We start from the raw sequence: 22,769 nt of genomic DNA, 5'->3' as shown, positions 1-22,769 counted from the left end.
CATCCCACAAAACACTCAGCCTCTTGGCCTTCAATGTACAGAAACCAGGCTGTGAAGAATGGTTATGAATGGGCTGGAGCAGAGAAAAGGGGGCACAATCTATGTCAGGTGGGAGGTTCGGAGAGGCAAGGGAGAGTCAGCCAAGGGCAGGGGCATTGTGGAGCCAGGGAAGACTCTGACTGGTCAGCGGAGGTCTTTCTAGACCCATAGTAGGCACTGACGGTGTTCTCAAAGGGCAGGGTCAAGAGGGATTTTAGGAAGACACATGGATTCCTTTGGGAACAGGGGAGGAAAAAGGAGGGAAGGTAAACTACTTGAGAGATAAGGGGAAAGGACTGAAGCAATGGTGATGAGAATGAAGAGAAAGAGGCCAATGGCTATAGCAAATCCCTACTCTACACCTAAACCACATCTAGACAAGTCTTTGTTGGCCAATTCAGGATAGAGAAACACCTTGTAGAAGGAATTTGCCAGCATTCAACAGATCGGGCTAAAAACCTAGACAGAATTCAAAGCAAGTCTTTGCAAACTACCTGTCAAGATAGAAATGTGTCTACTGAGCACTTAAAATATAGGTATCTTTTAAAGTTTATTTTATTTCATTTCATTGAAATTCAGATAGTCAAGTATGCGTAGCAACTCCAGAGTTGGCCAGTAGAGTTCACCTTAGGACTTCCTCAAAGCAGAATTCAGAGTTTTTATGCTAAAACTATGCTTTTGAGAAATAAAGAAATAAACTTAAAATTTAACATTGTAAGAATAAAGTGGGAGATAAAGCTGAAGATGCCAAAAAATATGTCCTAAGGAATTTCTAGACTGTATTGTAAAAATTATAGTGGAAATAAGGAAAGCAATAAAGAGACAGGAACAGGAAGCCAATGCTGAAGGAAACAAGTTACAAAAGCTCAAGCTTCTTGAAAGAAACGAGTTCTGTGACCAGGAGAAATGAAGAAGCCCTTCACTCCTCCAATCAAAACTGTTGTTGCCGAGACAGTCACTTAACTGTTAAGCAGACCATAGTGTTGTTATATACACCTAGCAAAGACCAAATTAGTTTTCTTTTAAGTTTTTGTACTGATTTTAAGATATATATGCATATCTATATCTCTATAGACATATAGTCTTTTATGGGTTACAATTTAATACGGTGCACTTTGCTATTCGTTATGTTTTCTTTCACAAACATGCACCTTGAAACACCAAGACACAGTAAGCAGAAAAATCCTAAAAGAATCCATTTTACTACAAGACTTACTGTATTACATTTATTTAGAAAGGAATTTATTCTTCTGATGACTACAAATAGTTGATCCACTTCATCATGTTCTAAATGCAACTTGTAAATATTCTATTACTTTAACATGATTTGAATTAAGCTTATTACTAAAAGCTGCCTTTCTGAATATTTTCATAATTAGGAAATACACAAATGAAAATTACCTAATATTGTGCTAATAAAGTTTACACACTTTAAACTTTAATAAAATGCTTTAATTAGCGATTAAAAGGAGAATATTTTGTTTCTGAATAAATTGATGTCTATAATTAATAATCCATAAACGAGAACATTAATATGAATTTGCATAACCTCAACCATAGATAGAGTTACATTTTTAATGTTTTTCATTGTGAATAACAGACCTAATAGATGGCCATTGAGTTCAAGGGACATTTTTGGTGTCAAATTATTGAAATGTATCTGAAAATTTTTAATATGAACTTCCCATATTACCTCATATCTCTATGGCACTGAGCATCATTTATTATTTGATGAAGTAACACATTGATCATTTCATCATATTTTATCTTTAGATTTTGAAATCTGTGGCTCTTAGAATTATCATTTAACTTCATGTTTGGAAAAGAAATATAATTTTGTGTCAAGATATTTTGAATATATTGGCCTACCTAAGATGTATGTATTACTAAATGATAAACAAAATAACCAGGAACTTAAAGTCAATCCTAATTTGACATATGGTTACTTTCTGAAATAGATTAGACAATTTCTTGAGTATAATATTATGTTCTATTATCATGGTCTTGATATTTTAAGACAGAACTTTGGTTTGTTAACAAATGACTAAGCTATAACTACTTTAAAAAGGAAAAGGAGTGTTTCAACCAAGTCCTCATCCAACTACTAATTTCAAATGAATAAAGGCAAAATGAAAAGGCTTGTCACATAAGCCAAACTGTTAGGTTGCATCCAATATTATGAGTATTGACAAAATAATCATCTGTCCCCTCAAGGGGAACATATTTTATTTGCCCTCTGTGGCTGATAAAACTCAAGGCATCAATGACTGGAGAAATTCTCTATGTTGGGAGTCATTATACACATTGTGATCCTGTAATGGGTCAGAATCCACAAAATACAATTCCCCTGCATGGATGTCAGTAAAGTTAGCCAGAAATTCATCAGGACTGAAGCCAACCCACACAGTATACCTATAGTCTACGGTGCGTATGGAGTAGCCCATGATCTTTATATCTTTTAAACTTGGCTTGTCAGAATTCCATTGAGGGGAATCGGCAGGCCGGGGATACTGGCTGTAGGCAATTGACTCATAGGGATTACTATGGAGGTATGGATCCTCTTCCACGCCATGGAATCGAAAATGATTCAGAAGATTCTGGCCTTCTCTGCACAGCTCAACATGAAATGAAGGAATGGGGCATCGAGGAGGAACTTGCAGTCCTGCGAGTCCGGCCAGTGTAGGGAAGAGAGACATGAGTTCCACAAGGTCTCTGCTTTGCCTGCCTGAAACAGGAAGTGACACAGGTAGATGTGGTTCACTATAGAAGCCTGACAAGTCAAGAATGATGAGCCACCAAGCCTGCTCTCAGCTTCATCTGCTTTTGCTTTTGTTCTTTCGTTTTGTTCAAAACAGTTCTTTTTAGCAAAAGTTTAAAAACCTCAACACTTCACACTCTACTAGCTACTCATTCAATCAAATTGCAGGATGCAAAATTAACAAGTCACCAGCACTTTGCAAAGCCACTTAACATTTCAAACTGCCAGTATAACAATTGAATAAAGCAAGCTTCATCAATTAAAGCTCAAAATACAGGGTAAAACTCTGTTGAATATGACAATCTGAGTCTCAGTGTCACCCCATAAATAGTCTTTACTTGATGTCTGCATTTGACCCATCTGTGTACATGTGTGTTTATGTGTATATGTGCATGCACGCATGTGCATGTCTGTGCTGATCCTGGGGCTTGAACTTAGGGCCCGAGCACTATCTCTGAGCCTTTTGCTCAAGGCTAGTGTACCCCACTTGGGCTACACCTTCGAACCTCCAGGCTAGCTCCAAACCATGATCCTCAGATCTATCTCCTGAGTAGGTAGTATTACAGGTGTGAGTCACTCGAGTCTGGCTTGGTCCATCTTTTTAGTATGGTAAAATATTTAAAGAGGCTGAGAATATGGGATTAGCGGTAGAGAGTTTGCCTTGCTTGCATGAAACTCTTGGTTCCATTCCTCAGCACCACATAAACAGAAAAGGCTGGAAGTGACGTTGTGTCTCAAGTGGTAGAGTACTAGCTTTGAGCAAAAAGAAGCCAGGGACAGTGCTCAGGCCCTGAGTTCAAGCCCCATGACTGGCACCTTATGTAGGCAGGTGTTTTCAAGGCTTTGAAAGACTGCATGTGTAAGTCAATCTGTGTCCTTCCCTATTGGGAGCCTGGAGTAGAATCACTTCGTCGATTTTACAAATCTAGTAGTTCATTGGGTCAATGACCTGTCAAAATGGAAACTATTATTCTCATGAAGGACCAAATCTTCATCAAAGTATGGAGGTTAAGGATTCCATTCATCTATTTGAGAGACTCTTCCCCGACATGCGTAATCCTGTCCTCTAAGCTCTGGAGTATACTTACTGGCACCTCTACAGAACTTCCCACCTTGGGATGTTAACTGCTCTTTTGTCCCTCCACCTCCTGAAGCTCTAGCTGTGCTTCTCATTTCCAACCCTGAGAATAGGAGGTATTAAAAACAAACACCAAAAACATGGGCTGATGAAACCATGTCCTGAAGGAATTCCAACACATCAGGAAGAGACTATACAAGCACACAGCAGGTGATTCCTTAAGTTGATCTGAATGGAAACTAAAGGCATACTTAGTGCTCCACCATATCCCTTCAGTGTATTTTATACCTGGAGCCACCAACTCTGAGGCAGGATCAAAAGGGTCACGATAAGGGAAGAGTTTCTCGCCTGCTTCTGGAAGTGAAGCCGTCTTGCCTGGAGCATAGAACATCAGAGGCACACGAGTAGTGACGTCAAAATTGCTGTATTTGGCCCATTCTCCATGTTCCCCTAGGGACCACCCTGAGTCATAAAAAGTACACAATGACAGAAAATCAATAACTGTACCTAGCTTTGCTTATTTTACACATCATTTCATTTTCTTTTTTAAACACCAGAGGGAGTAAAACCTCATTATCTTGCAGAAATTTCTCTAGAAGTACTACAAAAAGGTAATTTCACCTGAAGGTCTCTTTATTCAAAGTCAGCTATCTGCCTTAAATGAGGAAACCTTTAAAAACAAAAAAAATAAAATATCTTTTCAAAATAAACAACTTTTAGATTACACCGACACTAGGCTTTGGGAGACCTATGGGTCCCAAACATGCCTCCCTTGCCAAGATGAGTGAATCCAGTTTTGTGCACATGAAGAACATACTCTACCACCCAGTTACACCCCAGATACTCATTCTTAATGATAGGGACCCGAAAGCACCAGTGTTACCAGTGCCCTGTCCTGTGTCTATTGTTTCATAGGTTGTTCTACTAAAACATGAGCTACAGAACTGTAGCCTATGAATGTCTATCTCCCTCTTTTTTGTGTGTGGACCAGTCCTGAGGCTTGAACTCAGGGTCTGGGCACTGTCTCTGAGCTTTAGTGCTCAAGGCTACTGTTCTACTACTTGAGTCACAGCTCCACTTCCAGCTTCTTTTTAAAATTAATTTATTGCCAAAGTGATCTACTGAGGGGTTACAGTTTCATATGTAAGGCAGTGAGTACATTTCAAACTTGTTACCTCCATCATTTTTCTCCCACCTGCCTCCCTCCACAAATCCCTCCCCCACCCCATAAGTTGTACAGTTTGGTTTACAGCATATACTTTTGTAAGTATTGCTGTTGCATTGGTTCACCTTTTACCCTTTGTCTCTCCATTTTGATGTTCCCCTTCCCTTCTCTAGTTCTGATAAGCATATATACATTACCAAGGGTACCAAAATAAGTTATGGTAACATCAGGGGTAAATCCATGGGGAAGAAAGACAAAATAAAAAGTCCTAATTTTACATGGTATGTTGAAAATAACAACAATGATAGACAACTTATTTCCATAACTTGGAATTCATTTCTCATAGAAGCATCTTATGTGTTCATATGCATATAGCTATTGAGCTATTGTGATCTTCTGCTAGGACTATCCTAGACGTGTACTAATTACTACCAATGAGGGAAACCACAGAGTCTATGTTTCTTTGAGTCTGGATCACTTCACTTAGTATGACTTTTTTCCAAGTCTTACTATTTCCTCACGAATGGGGCAATGTCATTCTTTCTATTAGAAGCATAGAATTCCATTGTGTATATGTACCACATTTTCTTGATCCACTCATCCACTTCCAGCTTTTGTGAGTATGTGTAGTTAACTGGAGGTAAAAGTCTCACAGACTTTGTTGCGTCACCTGGCTCCAAACCAGATCTTAGCCCCCTGAGCAGCTGGGAATACAGGCATGAGCCCCTAGCACCTGGTAATTTTGCTCACTTTTAAGACATGCCATACATGGACAATACAAAACTTTTGATAAAAGTCATTAATGCTGACTATAAAAAGTCCTTAACATTGATTTAAAAGAACAGATCACTAGAAGTGTATGAAATTTTATGACACCTCCACATCTAAAAAAAATAGACTTTTACAAATAAACTCTTTTGACCAAATTCATCCTTATTTACCCTTTCCATTTACTATCCTCTCTTCCATGAGTATATACATTCTCTCAATCATTTTCCCCTGGTATCATTCATATTGTCACTGTGTACTTATTACCAAGAGTTCCCCATGGCATTTCAGACAGGTATATAATATATTTTTACTAGAACTACCCTCCCTATTTCTTCCAGCGGTGCATATTTTTGGCAGAACTAAGGTTTGAATTCAAGTTCTCCAAAGAGTCACACCTGTAGCCTTGTTTTTAGTGTGTGTGTGTGTGTGTGTGTGTGTATGTGTGTGTGTGTGTGTATTTGGTGCCCCTTTTTGAGATATGGTCTCACTTCCTACCTTGGCACAAGTCTGGATCACAGTCCATATATTTTGTCTTTCCTGTTATGCTGGCATGTGCCATTGCATGCAATTCCCCTCCATTCAGATGGCATCTCAGGGAGTTTTTTGCCTGAGCTGTCCTAGAACAATGATCATCCTAATCCTAGCTTCCCATGCAGCTTAGAATGACAGGTGTATACCACATGACTATTAGTTGTAGAGTCTCATAAACTTTTCTGCCCAGGCTAGTCTTAAACTGTGTGATCCTCCAGTCCTCAGATACTCAAGTAGCTAGGACTATAGGTACGAGTCACAGTTGCCCAGTATAATAAATAATAGTTTTTATATAGTGTGGAGAAAACAGAATCATCTCAGAACGATTCAGGCAGAAAGAGTAGGTAAGGATAATATGAACAGTGCTGCCCCTAGCAAGGAGATGTTTTATTTTCCGTTCTTGGGTATGCTTAAAATATTTCAAGTAAAAATAAATGTTTTAAAATAACAGTTCTATGTTTAGCAAAAGTTCCACATTTGAAGCCACCAGCACAACAATGTTCATCGCAGCACAATTTGTCATAGCTAAAATATGGAACCCACCCAGATGCCCCTCAGTAGACGAATGGATCAGGAAAATGTGGTACATATACACAATGGAATTTTATGCCTCTATCAGAAAGAATGACATTGCCCCATTCGTAAGGAAATGGAAGGACTTGGAAAAAATTATACTAAGTGAAGTGAGCCAGACCCAAAGAAACATGGACTCTATGGTCTCCCTCATAGGGAATAATTAGCACTGGTTTAGGCTAGTCACAGCAGAGGATCACAAGAGCCTAATAGCTATGCCCTTATGAACACATAAGATGATGCTAAGTGAAATGAACTCCATGTTATGGAAACAAGTGGTATATTCTTGTTTTAAGTTAATAAGATGATGCTAAGTGAAATGAACTCCATGTTATGGAAATGAGTGTTATATCACTGTTGTAATTATTTTCAACATGCCATGTGAAACAGTATCCTTTTTTTCTTCTCTCATATTCCCTTCCCATGGTTTAACCCCTGCTATCACTGTATACTTTATATACTGGTATTAGAACTAGGGAAGGAAAAGGGAATACCAAAATCGAGAGACAGAAGATAAAAAGACAAACCATTCCAAAACCAATACTTACAAAGCCATATGGTGTAAATCAACTGTACAACTCCTGGGGGGAGGGGGACACTGGGGGAAAATGAGGGAGGAGGTAACAAGTTGGATAAGAAATGTACTCACTGCCTTACATATGAAACTGTAACCCTTCTGTACTTCACTTTGACAATAAAGAAAAAAAGTTCCATATTTGGAAATAGCCTAAGAAGAGATAGAGAACTCTCCTACCAGACAGAAAAATGGGATGTAAGGCGTCCAGTAGAGCCTTGCTGGGTTCTAGTAGAGTCATGTTATATCCTCTCAAAAAGACTGAAAAGTCCTGAAGTCTTCTAGGTTAACATAAGAGTTAAAATACTTCCATTACAACCAGTGGACACCAGTGGCTTACATCTATAGCCCTTACTCAAGGTGATGAGATTTCTGGATCACAGTTTGAAGCCAGTCCAGGTAGAAAGGCCCACATGACCCTATCTCCAACTAACCAGCAAAAAGCTGGGCTGGGGGTATGGCTCAAGTGGTAAAGCACCAGATGTGAGCAAAAAAGCTGAACAAGAGTGTAAAGCATGGAGTTCAAGCCCTACCATCAGCACACACACATACACACACACACATGCATGCATGCTTGCGCACACACACACACAGATTTCCATTACACAAATAAGGTTGATGTTTTCCTCATGAGTTCACTAAGAAATTAAAAGTTCCTTCATCTGCACCTGCCCTCACCCAATATACAAGACAGGTTTCAAGACCGAGTGGATCACAAAATCATCCCAAAAGGGTTGAAGGGGTAGCTCAGTTGCTAGAGCACTCGCCAATGAGCAAGAGTGTTAGGTAATGAGTTTGAGTCCCAATCTGAGACAAAAAAACCTTCTCAAGGGATTAAGTAGACACCAATGTATAATATAGCAATTTCCCAAAGTATGTTCCATAGGAAAGTTTTGAGATGTTTTGAGTTACTCACTAGAATATTTCCAAGTTCTTACCATGATCAGACATAAATGCAATGATTGTTCTGTTGGCCAGCTCAAGATCATCCAAAGCACCCAAAAGATGGCCAACCTGTGTATCCAAATAGGATACAGAGGCAAAGTAGCTCTGGCGTATTTTCCGCTGCAAATTAAAAAAGAAACTTTAAGACTACCTGCAGTTTTCCTCACTGTAGCATATATAGAGATGATGTCTGTTTGAACATTTTGCCCATTCCCAATACCTCCATCAATGCCCTTAATAACTTAGTTACTTCCCTTCAATGTCACAGAAAAACCTGCAGGTCCAAAGTCATATTTGTTTCTGAGAAAATCAGCCTTTGCTTTCAGGCACACATCATAACAAATGGATGTCACTTACTACTTCTTCCCTTCTGTCTTTTTCATATGATCTGGTTAGTGCCAGTAAATGCACATGTGCAAAGAAACTAATTTCTCAGCTCTTTCAAGCCATAAACTAGATGTCTTAAAACTCCAGACATTGAGTTATCAGCCTCAGTTTCTGCTGCCTTATCAGCTGGACATGTTAGCTTCTTGTCTGTCAGTCACGGGACCTGCTCCATATTATATTTGCGGTAAAGAGAACAGATATACATCTAAGAATATTATGCTAGGTCCAGCATACTTATACTATCTGCTAAGTAAAGTCTTCTGTCTGTAACACAGAGCTCTTTTGTGTTCTGGAGACTTAACCCACCTCCATCCAATGCTGATCCCTTGAAGAAAGGTAACAAATAAATAAGGAGGCAAGGTCCTCCATGGTAAAGAAGAAATGTTACTGTTGGGCAAATAGGAGTAAGATGCCCTAATCAGGGGGTATAGTATATGGATTTCTGTGGTACAAGAGAGAACAAGACACGCTTTGGCTAGAAAATAACATGGGAAGGAAGGGGGTGACAGGCAACACCAATACACTAGGTCAGGGACAGATAATAAGGATGCAGCAAGCCCGTCCAGGGGAGCCCAACCTTCAGACCTAAGGAATCACCGAGTTCTTTGAAGGTGAGAAGGTGATCAGTGCCGCATGGCAGCAGTGTTCTATGACAATAGCAGCTTTCAACAACAGCACTACACTGCTGCATGTGAGAAGCCTCAGCACACTTGGTGAATGACAATCACATAGAATACCCACTGCAGGGGTCTAGAACAAAATTCTGAGTGATTCAGAAGGCAGAGTTCATTTAAGAGGAATTTGAGGAGGCAAAGGAACAGGGGAAAGGAAGGAGATAAGACTCTAAATGGTTTATATCAGCTGATGGTATGATTCAACGGCATGACAGTGAATGGGTTGCCAGAAGAGGAGGAGGTGGAGGAGGAGACAGAGGAAGAAGAGAAAGAAGAAAAGACAGGCTAGGACTCGGGGCCAGATCACACAGGAACGTATGGAGCTGAAATCACCATGGCCATATGCCTGAACACAATTTTGAAAATCAGGAGTGAGGCCTAAGCTAGAGGGGTACGCTCAGAGTCATCTACAATCAGTGTTCATATGAAGCTAGAGGAAGGGGGGAAACCATACAGTGGGGGGGCCAAAATTGATCTTGAGGACAGGATCTTAGTGGGAGAGGAACAGCGAGGCCTGCCAAGTATACTGAAGCAGAGAGTCAAGAAGGGCTGTAAGAAAGCGAGAAGGTGGAGAGTTCCGTAAAGGATGGGGGCTGATCAAGAATGAGAAAGAAGCCCAGAGCTTCGAGTAGGCGAAGGGTGGATTCTATTTACCAACCAACTCAGAGCCCAGCCAATGGAGGCAGAAGTCCAAGCAGAGGATGATGATGAACAAATGAACACAGAGACTACCAACACAACCAGAGTTGATCATTCTTTACTGTTCTTGAAGGGCAGGGGAGAAAGGGGAAGCAAGTGGAAGGGAGCAAGCATAGGCAAGATGCATTACTTCAGGAGAGACGTGAACAGACACACTGGCTACAGGAAAAGTTGGTGTGAAGAAATTAAAACCTTGCAGTACAAGTGGGAGGACTCAAGCAAAGTGCTCACTGGAACATCTGGGGCGTCTCTAGCCCATGGTAGCATGGATTCACTCCAGCAGCCGTCATGGCTGGACTGTCTCATGATCAACGCTCTGCAAGTAGGAAGAGCATGCTGAAGGACTGGGAAGAACCAGAAGTTGCCTGCCACAGTGCCTTGGCAATTTAGAGAAGGAGTAATGGCATGCTTTGGATATCCGCAAGATACATTGACAGTATGAATGAGACACTGTGATGAGGTAGGGGACCGGAACAGAACAGGCCCAAAAGTACCAAACTAAGAGGCTGAAGTGAGGAATGAGACAAAGTCTCTCCTTCCTAGGAAGTGCTCTACCATTTGACCCATTCACCCTTCCTAGTCCTTTTGCTTTCAGTCTGTTCTTCACATAGGGTCTGACATGTTTACCTGGGCTGGTCTCAGACAGTGATCCTTATTCCTTTACCTCTGGGAAAGCTGAGCTACCAGGCATGTGGTGGCATACATGACATGTTTTTGAGAAAGGGGCTTACTAATATTTTGCTCAGGCTGCCTTCAAACCACAATCCTTCTGTCTCTACCTCCAAAGTAGCTCTCATTACAAGTGTGCACTAGCACACATCGTTAATTAATAAGGTTCTTATAAGACATGATAGATCTTATTAATATGATACAATAAAATCTAGTGAGGAAAGTTGCTACATTGATGAAATCACACTATCATTGCCAGATACATGCATAAAGTATGTACTTGGTACCTGAAAGTCCACAGGAACTGGGCCATAGGGCACACTGATATTTAATGCTTGGACATCTTCCCGCTCCCTAATGTCCATCCAAGGGTTGTAGGCCACAGGAGGCAGGCCATCAGGGATTTGGGGATCAGGAGCCAAGGTAATGTTCTCCAAGGGATATAACTTCTGAAATTCCTTGAGAAAAAAACACACAAAGCCACAAAGCTATCATTCATTTCACAAAGGCACCAAGCTATGACGATGGGTGTTAACATTGCCTTATTTTCTATGTGGTAGCTCTTGAATGCTCCCAGGTGCTTGTCTCCTGACCTGGAGGTCAGGAGATGCCAATAGTAATGAAATCATGGCATTCTATCTCCTACAAACCAAGCACCAACAACTGTGGTTCCGCATATAGACAGATGCTACCCTGTCCCCCCTCACATGTTCCCAATCCATAAAGGTGGAGTAATATGTTGTAAGTTCCCCAACATCCCTCAGCTTCAGCAATCTACTAGAACTAACAGGCCTCAGTATACAGTCACATTCGAAGTAATACTTTATTAGGATGAAAGGATACCAAACATAGAAAGTAAAGGAAAATTGTTGGAGGGGAAAGAATGCAAGAAAGCACTGACAAGCTTCCACAGAACCTCTTCCCAGGGAAACTACACGGAATGCAACCTATTGTCCCAGCAATGAGTTGTGTAATAACACACATGAACTTCCCTGGCTCACTAACACCCCACCCAACAGTTTGGATTCAGGGCTCGGCACTGTCTGCCTAGCTAGACCATATCAAAACTGCAGACTCTGGGAAGGAAAACAGACTCCAGCATTTAATACCATTGGACTGAATACCATGGGCACAGTTTAAACCATTCTGTCACTTCTGGAAATGGTGAGAACACTCTCAAAGTGAAACTTCTCAGATACCACCCAAGGACTAGGCCTTATAAAAATGCCTTTCAAAGACTTGCAGCCAGACCAGTTTGGGGGATTCTTTTCTGAATAGAGGCAGAACTTGGTCTCACAGGCTTTTGCTAAGGGAGCTGACAGCTCCTTGTGGAAAATTAAGATCCCCTGTGCCAGTCAAAGCAAAATAGCATGACTGCTAGATTCTATTCTCATTATAAGTAGCGGGCGATTTTTGTACAGTCAAAGGCTTGGCTGCTCTAGCCCAAGGAAAATGTAAAGAGGAAATATAATATAGAGGGAAACTGAAAAAGGATAATAAAAAAGAAAATACATGCTCTAAATAACACAGAAGCAAATATAGGACTTGAGATCTCAACAACCAATATCCTGTGTTTACAAGGTCTGACTAAACAAGGTCCAGGAAGAAAGGCATTTGGTGAAGAGGGTGTCATGGAATTGTTTCCCAAAGTACCATCCTTAATTCTCACAAACTTTGCTGTCTCTGACTCACTTCTCTATGATGATCTCACCATCCAACCCATAATTGCACAATGCATTCAAGGGAAGGTAACAACATCCTTCAGCAAAAGGAAAGGAATAGCTAAGCATTTCATACAAGCTTCATGTGTGTCCTGAAACTACTTCTTGGACATGATCTATGATGCCTATCTTTATTCCACTAGGTATACTGGTACCCAGCAGGCATCCCTGATGACTGCAGATGGTGGTATATGGACATCTTCAGTATACAAATACCTCTCTCAACAAACAACACAGCTGTAGTGGCTGTACTCGATCAGCCTGCAGCTAGGTCTTCACCTTAGGATATCTGAAGGGGATGTGTGGCTTATGATACCCAACAGCCAGGAAGAAAGGACTGGCTAGTGCTTTCATCTTTTTCAATAATCGTATGGCTTCTTCAGTACTCTGTATGTCGGGCAAGGTACCCTCTGGTACATCTTCCACATCCACAGGGCAAAGCAGGTTGGCGTGGAGTTCTCCATCTTGTCCCCTACATGTCTTTAAAACAAAATATTTAACACCAGCATTTTAACTGCAAGAAATAGATTGCTCAAAACTCAAATTTAATAGATCTGTCATCAACCCCTAGGTGCTGTCTTTCAAATTGGACAGACACGTATGATATAGAATTCAAGCAGAAAAGTGTTTCTATGTTACCAGAAAGGGACTAGAAATCCACTATACTAAGCTTTGGTGAAGAATTATCTGACTCTAGGTGGTAACTGACTGATTAAAGGATATCAAGTAAACAAATTCTGAAAAACAGAAAAATAACTCAACAAAAAGATAAGTCAATTCAAATGACCTAAAGATTTAAATATGCATCTGTCTTTGATTCTCAGATCTAAGCCTACTGATTAGCTAGGATTACAGGCACCAGAAACAACAATAAATAAATAAATGCAAGAAAAGAAAATTTTAAGTTTTAACTAACAATTGAAATTGGATATAATTATAGTATATACCTCAATTTCTTAAATGTGAACTCTAGTTTCATTAATACATTGCGAATTCCCCCCCAAGCCAAGACTAAGTTTCTTTGGAAATTCTTTTTTTTTCTGTAAAGTCTTAATTTTTTTTTCCTTTGGTGTGGACATGTTCTTCATTTTTAAGATTTTTTTATTAGTACACAGTAGTCATATTAAAGGGATTTTGTAACATTTCTAGATATGTGTATAATGCCTATCAACCTCATCTCCCATAATTCCTCTCTTTTCTTAGAACAATTTCAATTTGTTTCATTGTAATATTTTCAAAAATGCCAAAAAAGTGGTTTGGTCATATTCACCCTCATTTACTTTTTCACTTCACCCTTTACCCTCTTGCTGATATTCATCCTGCCAACACCCAAACAGCCTGTTTTACTCTCCTCTCATTCATTTGTTAGTGTATATGAATTGTATTGATGGGTTTTACCATGGTATCTATCACATGTATATATTATATTTTAGTCACAATAACCCTCTCTATTGCTATTTCCCCTGTCCACTCTATCCCAGTATTGATCAATAGCTTTCACTGAGATTTTTAAGATCATCTTCATATATCTTCATGCCATCTTCAAATATGTTGATATTATTTACCCTCCATCATTCTCTTCCCTCCTCTCCCCCTCTTTACTCCTCAAGCAGTTATAATTATCTCGCTCTTGCTCTGTGTGTGTATGTATGTGTGTGTGTGTGTGTTTAAAGTGTCTTTAAAGTATAAATTCATCAGATGCTAGTGACTCACACCTGTTATCTTAGCTACTAAAGAGGCTGTGATCTAATGATCATAGCTAGAAGCCAGCCTAGGCAAGGAAGTCCATGACAATCTTACCTTCAATAAGTCACCAAAAAGCCAGAAGTAGAGCTATGGCTCAGGTGGCATAGTGCCAGACTTGAGCAAAAAAGCTAAGGAAGAGTTCAAAAAGCTAAGCAAATACACAAGGCCTTGAGTCAAGCAGCAGTATTGGGACAATAAATAAATAAAGCCTAGATTTCACAAATGAATGCTATGAAATTTTAATATCCATATGAGACAGTATATCTTTCTCTGATTCAGGCTGAGGATCCTAGAACTTAGGTTTTCCTTATCTCTCCCATGTCTCAGCAACTATAGCCCTCAGTTCAGAGAAAGAATCAGAGCCTCACCCAGAGTGAGCACCAAGGAACTAATAACAGTAATAACAATAATAATTAATAATAATAATGGGATATTGGAGTAAAAGGAGAACTCTTTGGAGAGGTGAACCAGCAGGAAAGAGAGGGGAGAAGAGGCAAAGGAGAGTGAGAATTGAATATAATAAAAAAAAATTACAAGCCAGGCACTGGTGGCTCATACCTTTTATCCTAGGTACTCAAGAGGCTGAGATCTCAGCATCGTGGTTTAAAGCCAGCCTGTGCCGAAAAGTCCATGCGATTGTTATCTCCAAATAACCACTCAAAAACCAGAAGTAGAGCTGTGGCTCAAAGTGGTAAGAGTGCTACCCTGGAGCAAAAAAGCCCAGGACAATACCCAGGTCCTGAGTTCAAGCCTCACAACTGACAAAAAAATTACATACATGTATATGTACATGAATATATATATGTATATGTATATGTGTGTTGTGTCTTTTTGTGTATAGCATTGTCAAGCCCAAGAAATACTGTTTGAACAAAAGGGAAAAGAGAGGTAGGTAAAGAGTATAATATAGGGGAATGAATCAGATGAAAGCATATTATACACATCTATGGAAATATGCCAATGAAACCCAGTTGTACAATTAATGTATACTAATAAAAAAGAAACCATTAAGTAAGTCTGATGCTACTACAGACTAAGGTTCTAGGACAAAAAGTACTCATCAGCTTCTAAAATGAAGTCACTGCTTCCATCCACCCTAATGTTAATGATCCCAACACTTACCTCTACAAGCCATAAACACAAATGAGATTCACAAACCTCATATCATAATCAGCCTAAAAGAATGTACAGTACATACAATACTTCATTTGCTAACAAGAAAGCGCTTCCTCCTCAGACCTGTAGCCCTTTCACTGTCTTACCTTAGTGTTTTCATACTTCTCTGAGGAGGGATGGTAAGGTGGAAAAGACCAGCTATACGGAGAGTCATCACTATGATTGGAAGATATACCTTGAAAGAGGGGAAAAAGCTATTAATTAAACATGAAGGATCTTTCAATGGCCACTGCCCCAAAGTAAAACTTTGTAAACAAGTAGAACCTCCTTTCTTTGGCTCTGAGTTTTCCTCAATTATTAAATCTCCTGATCCTCAAGCCACATGATATGTTCCCACTAAGGACAGCTCTCTAGATCTCCAGTTGAATTCCCAGTTCCTAAGCCCTTGTTTGTGCTAGGTTCTTTAGAAAGGACCCAGAAAGGAAGACAGCCAGCCTGTTATAGCAATACAGATCCTTAGAACCAAGCTGGAACCTCCTCAACCACCTCAATCACACAGCAGAAACATCGGCACCAGTATGAGGCAGGTGAGTAGACCGTGTCTCAGAGAAGGCCCAGGCCACACCTTGCCCAGTTCCACTTAGATATTAAATGAATCATCTCAAATTCACACCCATGCCTTCAGATTCCAAATTCAAGTGTTCAATTGTGAAACAGAAATCCACCCCCAAAACTTAGCAGTTTACAGTCTAGCTACAAAGGCACATAAAAACAAGAATAGTTAATTTTTTTAAAGACAGATTTCTGTTAAAAATGTAGACATATGCTAATTAAAATGGTCATTTAAAGTTAGGTACCAGTGGATCACGCCTGTCATCCTAACTACTCAGAAAGCTAGATCTGAGAATCAAGGTTCAACAGCAGCCCAGGTAGGAATGTCCTTGAGACTCATCTCCAATTAACTACAAAAAGCTGGAAATGGAGTGATGGCTCAAGTGGTAGAGTGATAGCCTTGAGTACAATATGTCAGGAATATTACCTAGGCCTTGAGTTCAAGCCCTCCAGGACCAGGAAGGAAAAAAAGGAAAATGGTCATTTAGAAAGTACAGACCATGTAACTTATTTACATATATGAAAATCAGGCAATGATTTTCTGCTGAATGTGTTCTGAGGAAGAGGAGTGGTGATAGAAAGGAAGAAGGTTGATTGGGAAACATCCTTTACATATGTGGCAATGTCACTCTCCCATACAACATGGGCTCACCAAATTTTTTTTTAATTATTGCAGTGTCTTTTAAGTAGGGAATTCCCAAGATAGAGTACATATTGGTCAGGTGAGGATTGGCAAGAAGTCAGTGAGATTTGTGAGGGTTTTATAGGTCAGCACTGCTGATAGGGGTAGCCAGGATGAGAGCAGCTTGACAGGCAGGAGCAAGGATTGGGGCCTCCAATAAGGAGCACCAGAGAAGAGAAGAGGGGGTTCGAAGACAGGAGTCACTGAATGACAGCAATCAATCATGGTGGAAAGAACTCTAGAAAGCCAACAGACCTAGGGTTATATGCTATGCCTTAGCACCTATGTAGGCTTGAGCAAGCTACCTGTCTAGTATGCTCTCAATTTCTATCTCAAGAAATGAGGATGACAAACAAACACCTGTTGGCTATTGAGAAAATTCAATGAAAGGCCAGCACAGTAAATGATACACATCTGGCAACTGATGGTGCTACTGTCGTTCATGAACAGGCCCAAACGTGGCAAAAAGGTGTTGAGAACAGATCCAGTTGAAATATGTATTTCCTCAAGAACTACAAAGATTTTGTTTTCTAGCTATGACACAGTACTCAGAATCTAGTCCCCAAATCTACTCATCAGGAAGAATGAGGACAAAGCAACAGTACACAGGCCTTGTCTTTCCATCTCCAAGTACAATCTCCTCCTGCTGCTCTACTTCCTCCTCTCACTAAAACTCAAGCAATGGGTATAGTGGTTGGAGCTGTAGGAAGTTTAATTGATGGGCTTTTGGTGCTATAATTTCTGGTAGATTTACCCAGACAGGCCCAGACATAATCAAGTGAGTACTATTCTCAACCTGCACTTGCACATGGGCTCTGGAAGAAGGCTGTGAAGCCTGCTCGTATAACACAGTGTACAAAACTCTCAGCTCCCAGTCTCTTAAGTAGCAAGTATGATAGGTATGAGCCACCAACACCCCCCCCCAAAAAAAAAGGCCTCTTGCTTATGCTTCAATACTGGCATTCCTATAATGAAGATAGCTAGTTTATCAAGCAGTTTTTGTAAGTTGAGAGCTGAATAGTAGTGTACAGACCCTGGATACCAGCTGACATTCTAATGTTACAGAGTGGGGGCTAACCCCAACCAAAAGACAGTCAATTCCCTGAACAAGCTCCTCAGCAACTCTGGCGGCATGCAACATCCTCAAATGTGCTCATCCCCATTCCATATTTACAGACAGGGCATAAGGTCAGGCCCAGAGTGGACTCACCCACCCAACAGGGCTACCTCACTAGCCAGTGACCTTTCCATCACCTAAGGAGACAAGGGAGACCCAGAGCATCACTTCTAGCTTCAAAAAGGAAGACAAACTTTTCTTCCCTTTTTCACTTTTGGTGCAGACATGAAGCCCAATTGGGAAGTTGTTTATCTCCAAAGGCAATATTGACCAAGAAGGCATGCAGTAGCAAGAAGCCTCTGCAAAGGCTGTCCAAATCCAGTAGGGGATTTCTACATTGAGGCAGGGAACCAGAAAACCCAGATTTCAGGCATGCAGCAGTACCAGGGTGAAAGACTTTCCCAACCGACATGGTCACGTAGCCATTCTCCTTGAAGTACTGGGGGATGGTAGAGAAGTTTCCTGAATGCTCTCTCCAGTAGGAGTTGAAGTCATACAGGCGAGTGGTGTCAGGCCTCCGCCCAGTGAGGAAGGACACACGACTTGGGGCACACACTGCTTGCTGTTAGGAAGCAGAAACAGGGGTCAATGTGATCACAGCAAAACATGTCTGAAATCTCTTAGGTAACTAAGCAACCTTCCCAGGTCCTCAGCAACAGCCTGGCAGCTGAGTCATGCAGTTTTCAAAGGCAACCAGTGGGATATGGGCCTCACCCACGTGCCAGATATTTTACATCTTCCCAGCAAAAGAAGGTAGCAAAATCAGCCGAAGAACTGCTGGTAGCATTGTGCAACAGAAATTCTGCCTTCTGAGAGAAAGTTGGCCAGAGCCATTCTGCATTTTAAAAGGCCACCCTCCACGCAAGGAGGAGGACTAGCATTGAAGACCCAAGCTGCCTTGGGAGTGGACCACTCAATTCCCTTGATCCCTGCTTTGCAGTGAGTGCTTCTCTCTTCCAAGGAGGTTCCTGGAACAGTCAGCACCAACTGTAGGTAACCAAAGGGCCGCCCACTTGAGGTGGGTAACAAAGCCTACACCCATGTCTACAGGTCCCGGGACATACCTGGGCAAAGGCATTCTGGAAGAGGAGGCTGTGAGATGCTAGCTGGTCGATGTTTGGAGACTTCACTATGTTATCTCCATAACAGCCCAGGGAGGGGCGCAGATCATCCACGATGATGAGAAGGACATTCAGAGCACCTGCACGGAATGAAGGGCCTTAGTGAAGTCCCCAGTAAAGCCCCCCTGCCCCAACACCTTGGAGATGGGGGGGGGGGCGGGGGGAGAGGGCCTAGAGTCCTCAGTGGCAGTGTGAGTCGTTACCCACTGCGTCAGGGGAAAGAAAAGAACTTAGTAATCGAATGGGTAAAGGGAAGGGAGGACAGTTGGGAGTTGCATGAGGAAACAGGAGAGGGGAAGAGAGGAAAGTTGAATGGACAAAGGGAAGTGGGGAAGAAAGAGAGGAGAAGGCAGAGAGCCGGACTGAAAGGCCTGAAGGAAGGAGAAGGATGAACTGATGGGATGGAGTGACACAGGAAAATAGAAGGGGATCTAAAGGAGAGCGCTTGAGGGAAAGATAATGGAGGGAGGATGGAGACGTGGAGATAATGCGAGCGCGATGGATAGAGGGTAAGGCTGTGAAATGGGTGTTTGGAAGGGTGCAGAAAAGAGAGAGAAGGGGCGCGGGAGGCGGGAAGGGAGCGGGGCAGGGGTGGATGCAGGCAGGGAACGAGGGAGGGATGTTGGAACTTGGGAGGCGGCAAGGGCTAAAATAATCCCGGAGAGCGGGGAGCGAGCGCGGGCGGCACCTGCGGTGGCGTCGGCCTCCGCCGCCGTTTCTGCGGCAGTGCAGACAGAGCTCCGGAGCAGGCTCAGCGACAGGAGGAGCCAGCCGGGCGGCGACGGCCGCATTTCCGCGTCCGTGTGCCGGTGGCACTGACAGATCAGCTGGAGCGGGTGGGCTGGCCCACAACCGCAGCCATCACCGCCGCGCTCTGACCCAAAAACACGGCTCCTGGGCCGCCAAGGGCCCACAGGCCCGAGGCTCCCGGCAGTCTGCAAGTGCGCCTGTGCGCCTCTCCCTCGCCCCGCCTCCTTGAGGGCGGGGCTTGGCAATAAGGTGTCCCACAATGGGCGGAGCTGCAGACAGAGTACAGCGTTGGCCCGCCTACATAGCAACTGTATTCAAACTAACTTCATTTCGTTGAACATTCTTAAAGGACTTGCCTAATTTCACTAAATGCTAAAACATTTAGCTGAAAGCATCATAAAATCAAGTCTCTGATTCTATATCTGATGCCCCAAGTCTGACACCCCTATGTAGCTCAGGATATAAGTGAGAATTAAAAGGGCCAGCCAAAACAAGCACACCTATCTTTCCATATAAATTTTATACAAGTAAATATCAAACAAATTTCTAGAACATTAATAAATCAGTGACTGCCTCACTTCCAGTTAAAATTAAGGAACTCAGTACATGTACTTACTACTTCTTGGAAGTTGTATGCATCTGAACACTGACCATAAAAAGAACTTAACAAATCAAGTTTCTTGGATAAATAATTATCTTGACAAAGTCATGCCTGTTCTCAAGAAGCACAAATCTTTAAGGCATAAAGCCAGTTTAACGCATCTCTGAAGGGCTATTCACTTCAAAACTTCCTAGTGGGTTATGTGAACCATTTTTTGTGCCAGTCCTGGGCCTTGGACTCAGGGCCTGAGCACTGTCCCTGGCTTCTTTTTGCTCAAGGCTAGCACTCTGCCACTTGAGCCACAGCGCCACTTCTGGCCTTTTCTATATATGTGGTGCTGAGGAATGGAACCCAGGGCTTCATGCATGCTACTCAAGCACTCTACCACTAGGCCATATTCCCAGGCCCATGTGAACCATTTTTGAGACTATGTCATAGTCCACATTCTTCATTGGCCTATTCCTAGTCACTTCCCACTTGATTTTTCTTCCCCTCCCTTACATTCCCTTCCTTTTCTTTCCCATCTCCTGGTACGAATTCTAGGAGCACAGCCTAGGACATTTCCTTCACACCAATGTCCATTTTAAAATCTGCTCCCATTGGGTCCCAACATGCAACAATTACCAGAAAATTTGGAAAATAAATGGAATACTGATAAAAGAAATGTACATATGTCTGTCCTGTTCACTCAAAAGGACAAAGTTCGTGTACCCAGTTTATGGAGTTATCAAGGTTCCTTTAAACATGCAAATCCAATACAAATCCTTAAAACTGTATTGCATGTGTGCATAAAAAAGAAAAAGCTATGCCAGTCTCCACTGGCTCATGCCAGTATCCAAGCCACTCCAGAGGCTGAGATCTAAGGAGTTCAAGTGGTAAACAATTAATTAGTCTTGAAGAAAAATTCTCCAGCCCAGCCCCCAGGCACTGAGTTCAAGCCCAGGATTACCACCAGAAAAAGAACCAAGTGAAAGCAAAATGGTAGGAAAAGTTAAAGAAAATGTGCCTCTGATGAAGTTCAATAATAAGCACATAGGATTTATTACATTATTCTCTCTGCTCCTACATACATTGAATACGTTTGAGTAATCCAAGATCAAAATATACAGATGAGGGAAATAAAAGGGAACTACAATCCCATCCGCCACAGCAGGAAATCAACAGACAATGTCTAAACTTAAAAACAAAATAGTTGCTATAGTTCTACATAGGCATAGTACTTAGAGGCAAACAACAAGACCTGGAAAGTATAAACGTCCTAACCCATATTGCCTCAAAATACATCCCAATTTGGACACATACTCTTTACTAAGGTAACATGTTAAAATGAGTTAGCTGGAGTGAGCCAGAATCCAATATGATTAGTGTCCTTATAAAGATAAGGAAATTGGATAAAGATAAAGCCAGAGGAAAGATGTCCCTCTGAAGATTTAAGGAATGGCAAAACTTCCAGAATATCATAAGAAGCTGAAAAAGAGCAAGGGAAAGTATGCATCCTTCCTCTGTTGGGTTCTAAGAGTATGTAGTCCTACTGACCCTTAAATTCACCCTTCTAACTTCCAGAACTGTAAGACACAGTTATTCTAAAATGCATATTTTGTTGTACAGGCACTTTATCACAACATTCCGTAAAATCTAATATAACTTTAACATTGATAGCCTATGGGGAATCTCAAGTGAGATCAAGGTTATGTTTAACAGTTGGCTTAATTCTGATGTTACTAACTTTTGTTCTGATATCAACCTGATGTTTGCAGTTTTGTAGTAACAGAAAGACAAGACCCAATTAAGTTGAGAGGACCACTGAGCCACAGGCAGTAGGTAAGAGCACAGATGCCCTGAAACAAACACAGTTGGGGGAGATGAAAGAGCAGACAAAGTAGAATGAGGTTTTACTTAGTGGGATATGATCAACACTTTCAGAGGCCTGTGAACCAGGTATCTGAGTCCTTAATGAATGAATGACAGGGCAATTTGAGAATCACAGGAAGCTGGGGGGGGGGGGCTGCTGTTCTGCAATAATGGGAGCTCTACAACTTACTTTGAACTTTGCAGAGCCAATTCCATAAAAATCACAAGTGCAGTTGCTTGTACTCCTACAATGAGTCCTCACCTTTCGCTACTCCTCCAGAAGGAATGGGACTGCACACATGGATAAATTGGCAAATACTCTGACCCACACACAACAGCAGTAGAATGAAGACTGAGGGGCCAATTCAACTCTATCACTTCAGTTCCAGAAATGTTGGAAAGACACCATATCAAGGCAGGGTCTGCCCTCTCCTATCCTTGTGGTATCCCTAGGGTCACCACTGCGTGTTGAGTTTCAAGGTGTATTTGGACTAAAGAGCATGATGGGAATTTTTTGGATGAGAAAGGAGAGTCCCATGCTCCACTCAGATGGATGTGGCAACCACTCTCATACAGAGAATTACGTTTA

General features: G+C 41.6%; 1 protein-coding gene across 1 annotated transcript; it reads right to left on the bottom strand.

Moving 5' to 3' along the window:
• Positions 1–1,340: 1,340 nt before the first annotated feature.
• Ids (iduronate 2-sulfatase) lies at positions 1,341–19,935 on the bottom strand. Its single transcript, XM_048335999.1, has 9 exons — positions 19,667–19,935; positions 18,922–19,058; positions 18,242–18,419; positions 15,593–15,681; positions 12,864–13,064; positions 11,151–11,321; positions 8,428–8,554; positions 4,164–4,337; positions 1,341–2,764 (listed from the first exon to the last, which is right to left on the bottom strand). Exons 1-9 carry the CDS (start codon positions 19,767–19,769, stop codon positions 2,292–2,294), a joined length of 1,653 nt encoding a protein of 550 aa, XP_048191956.1. The 5' UTR covers positions 19,770–19,935; the 3' UTR covers positions 1,341–2,291.
• Positions 19,936–22,769: the final 2,834 nt, after the last annotated feature.

The sequence above is a fragment of the Perognathus longimembris genome, chromosome 28 (assembly GCF_023159225.1).
Source record: "Perognathus longimembris pacificus isolate PPM17 chromosome 28, ASM2315922v1, whole genome shotgun sequence".
Classification (NCBI taxonomy): Eukaryota; Metazoa; Chordata; class Mammalia; order Rodentia; family Heteromyidae; genus Perognathus; species Perognathus longimembris.
The sequence above is the reverse complement of the archived record's forward strand: the minus strand, read 5'-3'. Positions and strand labels throughout refer to the sequence as shown.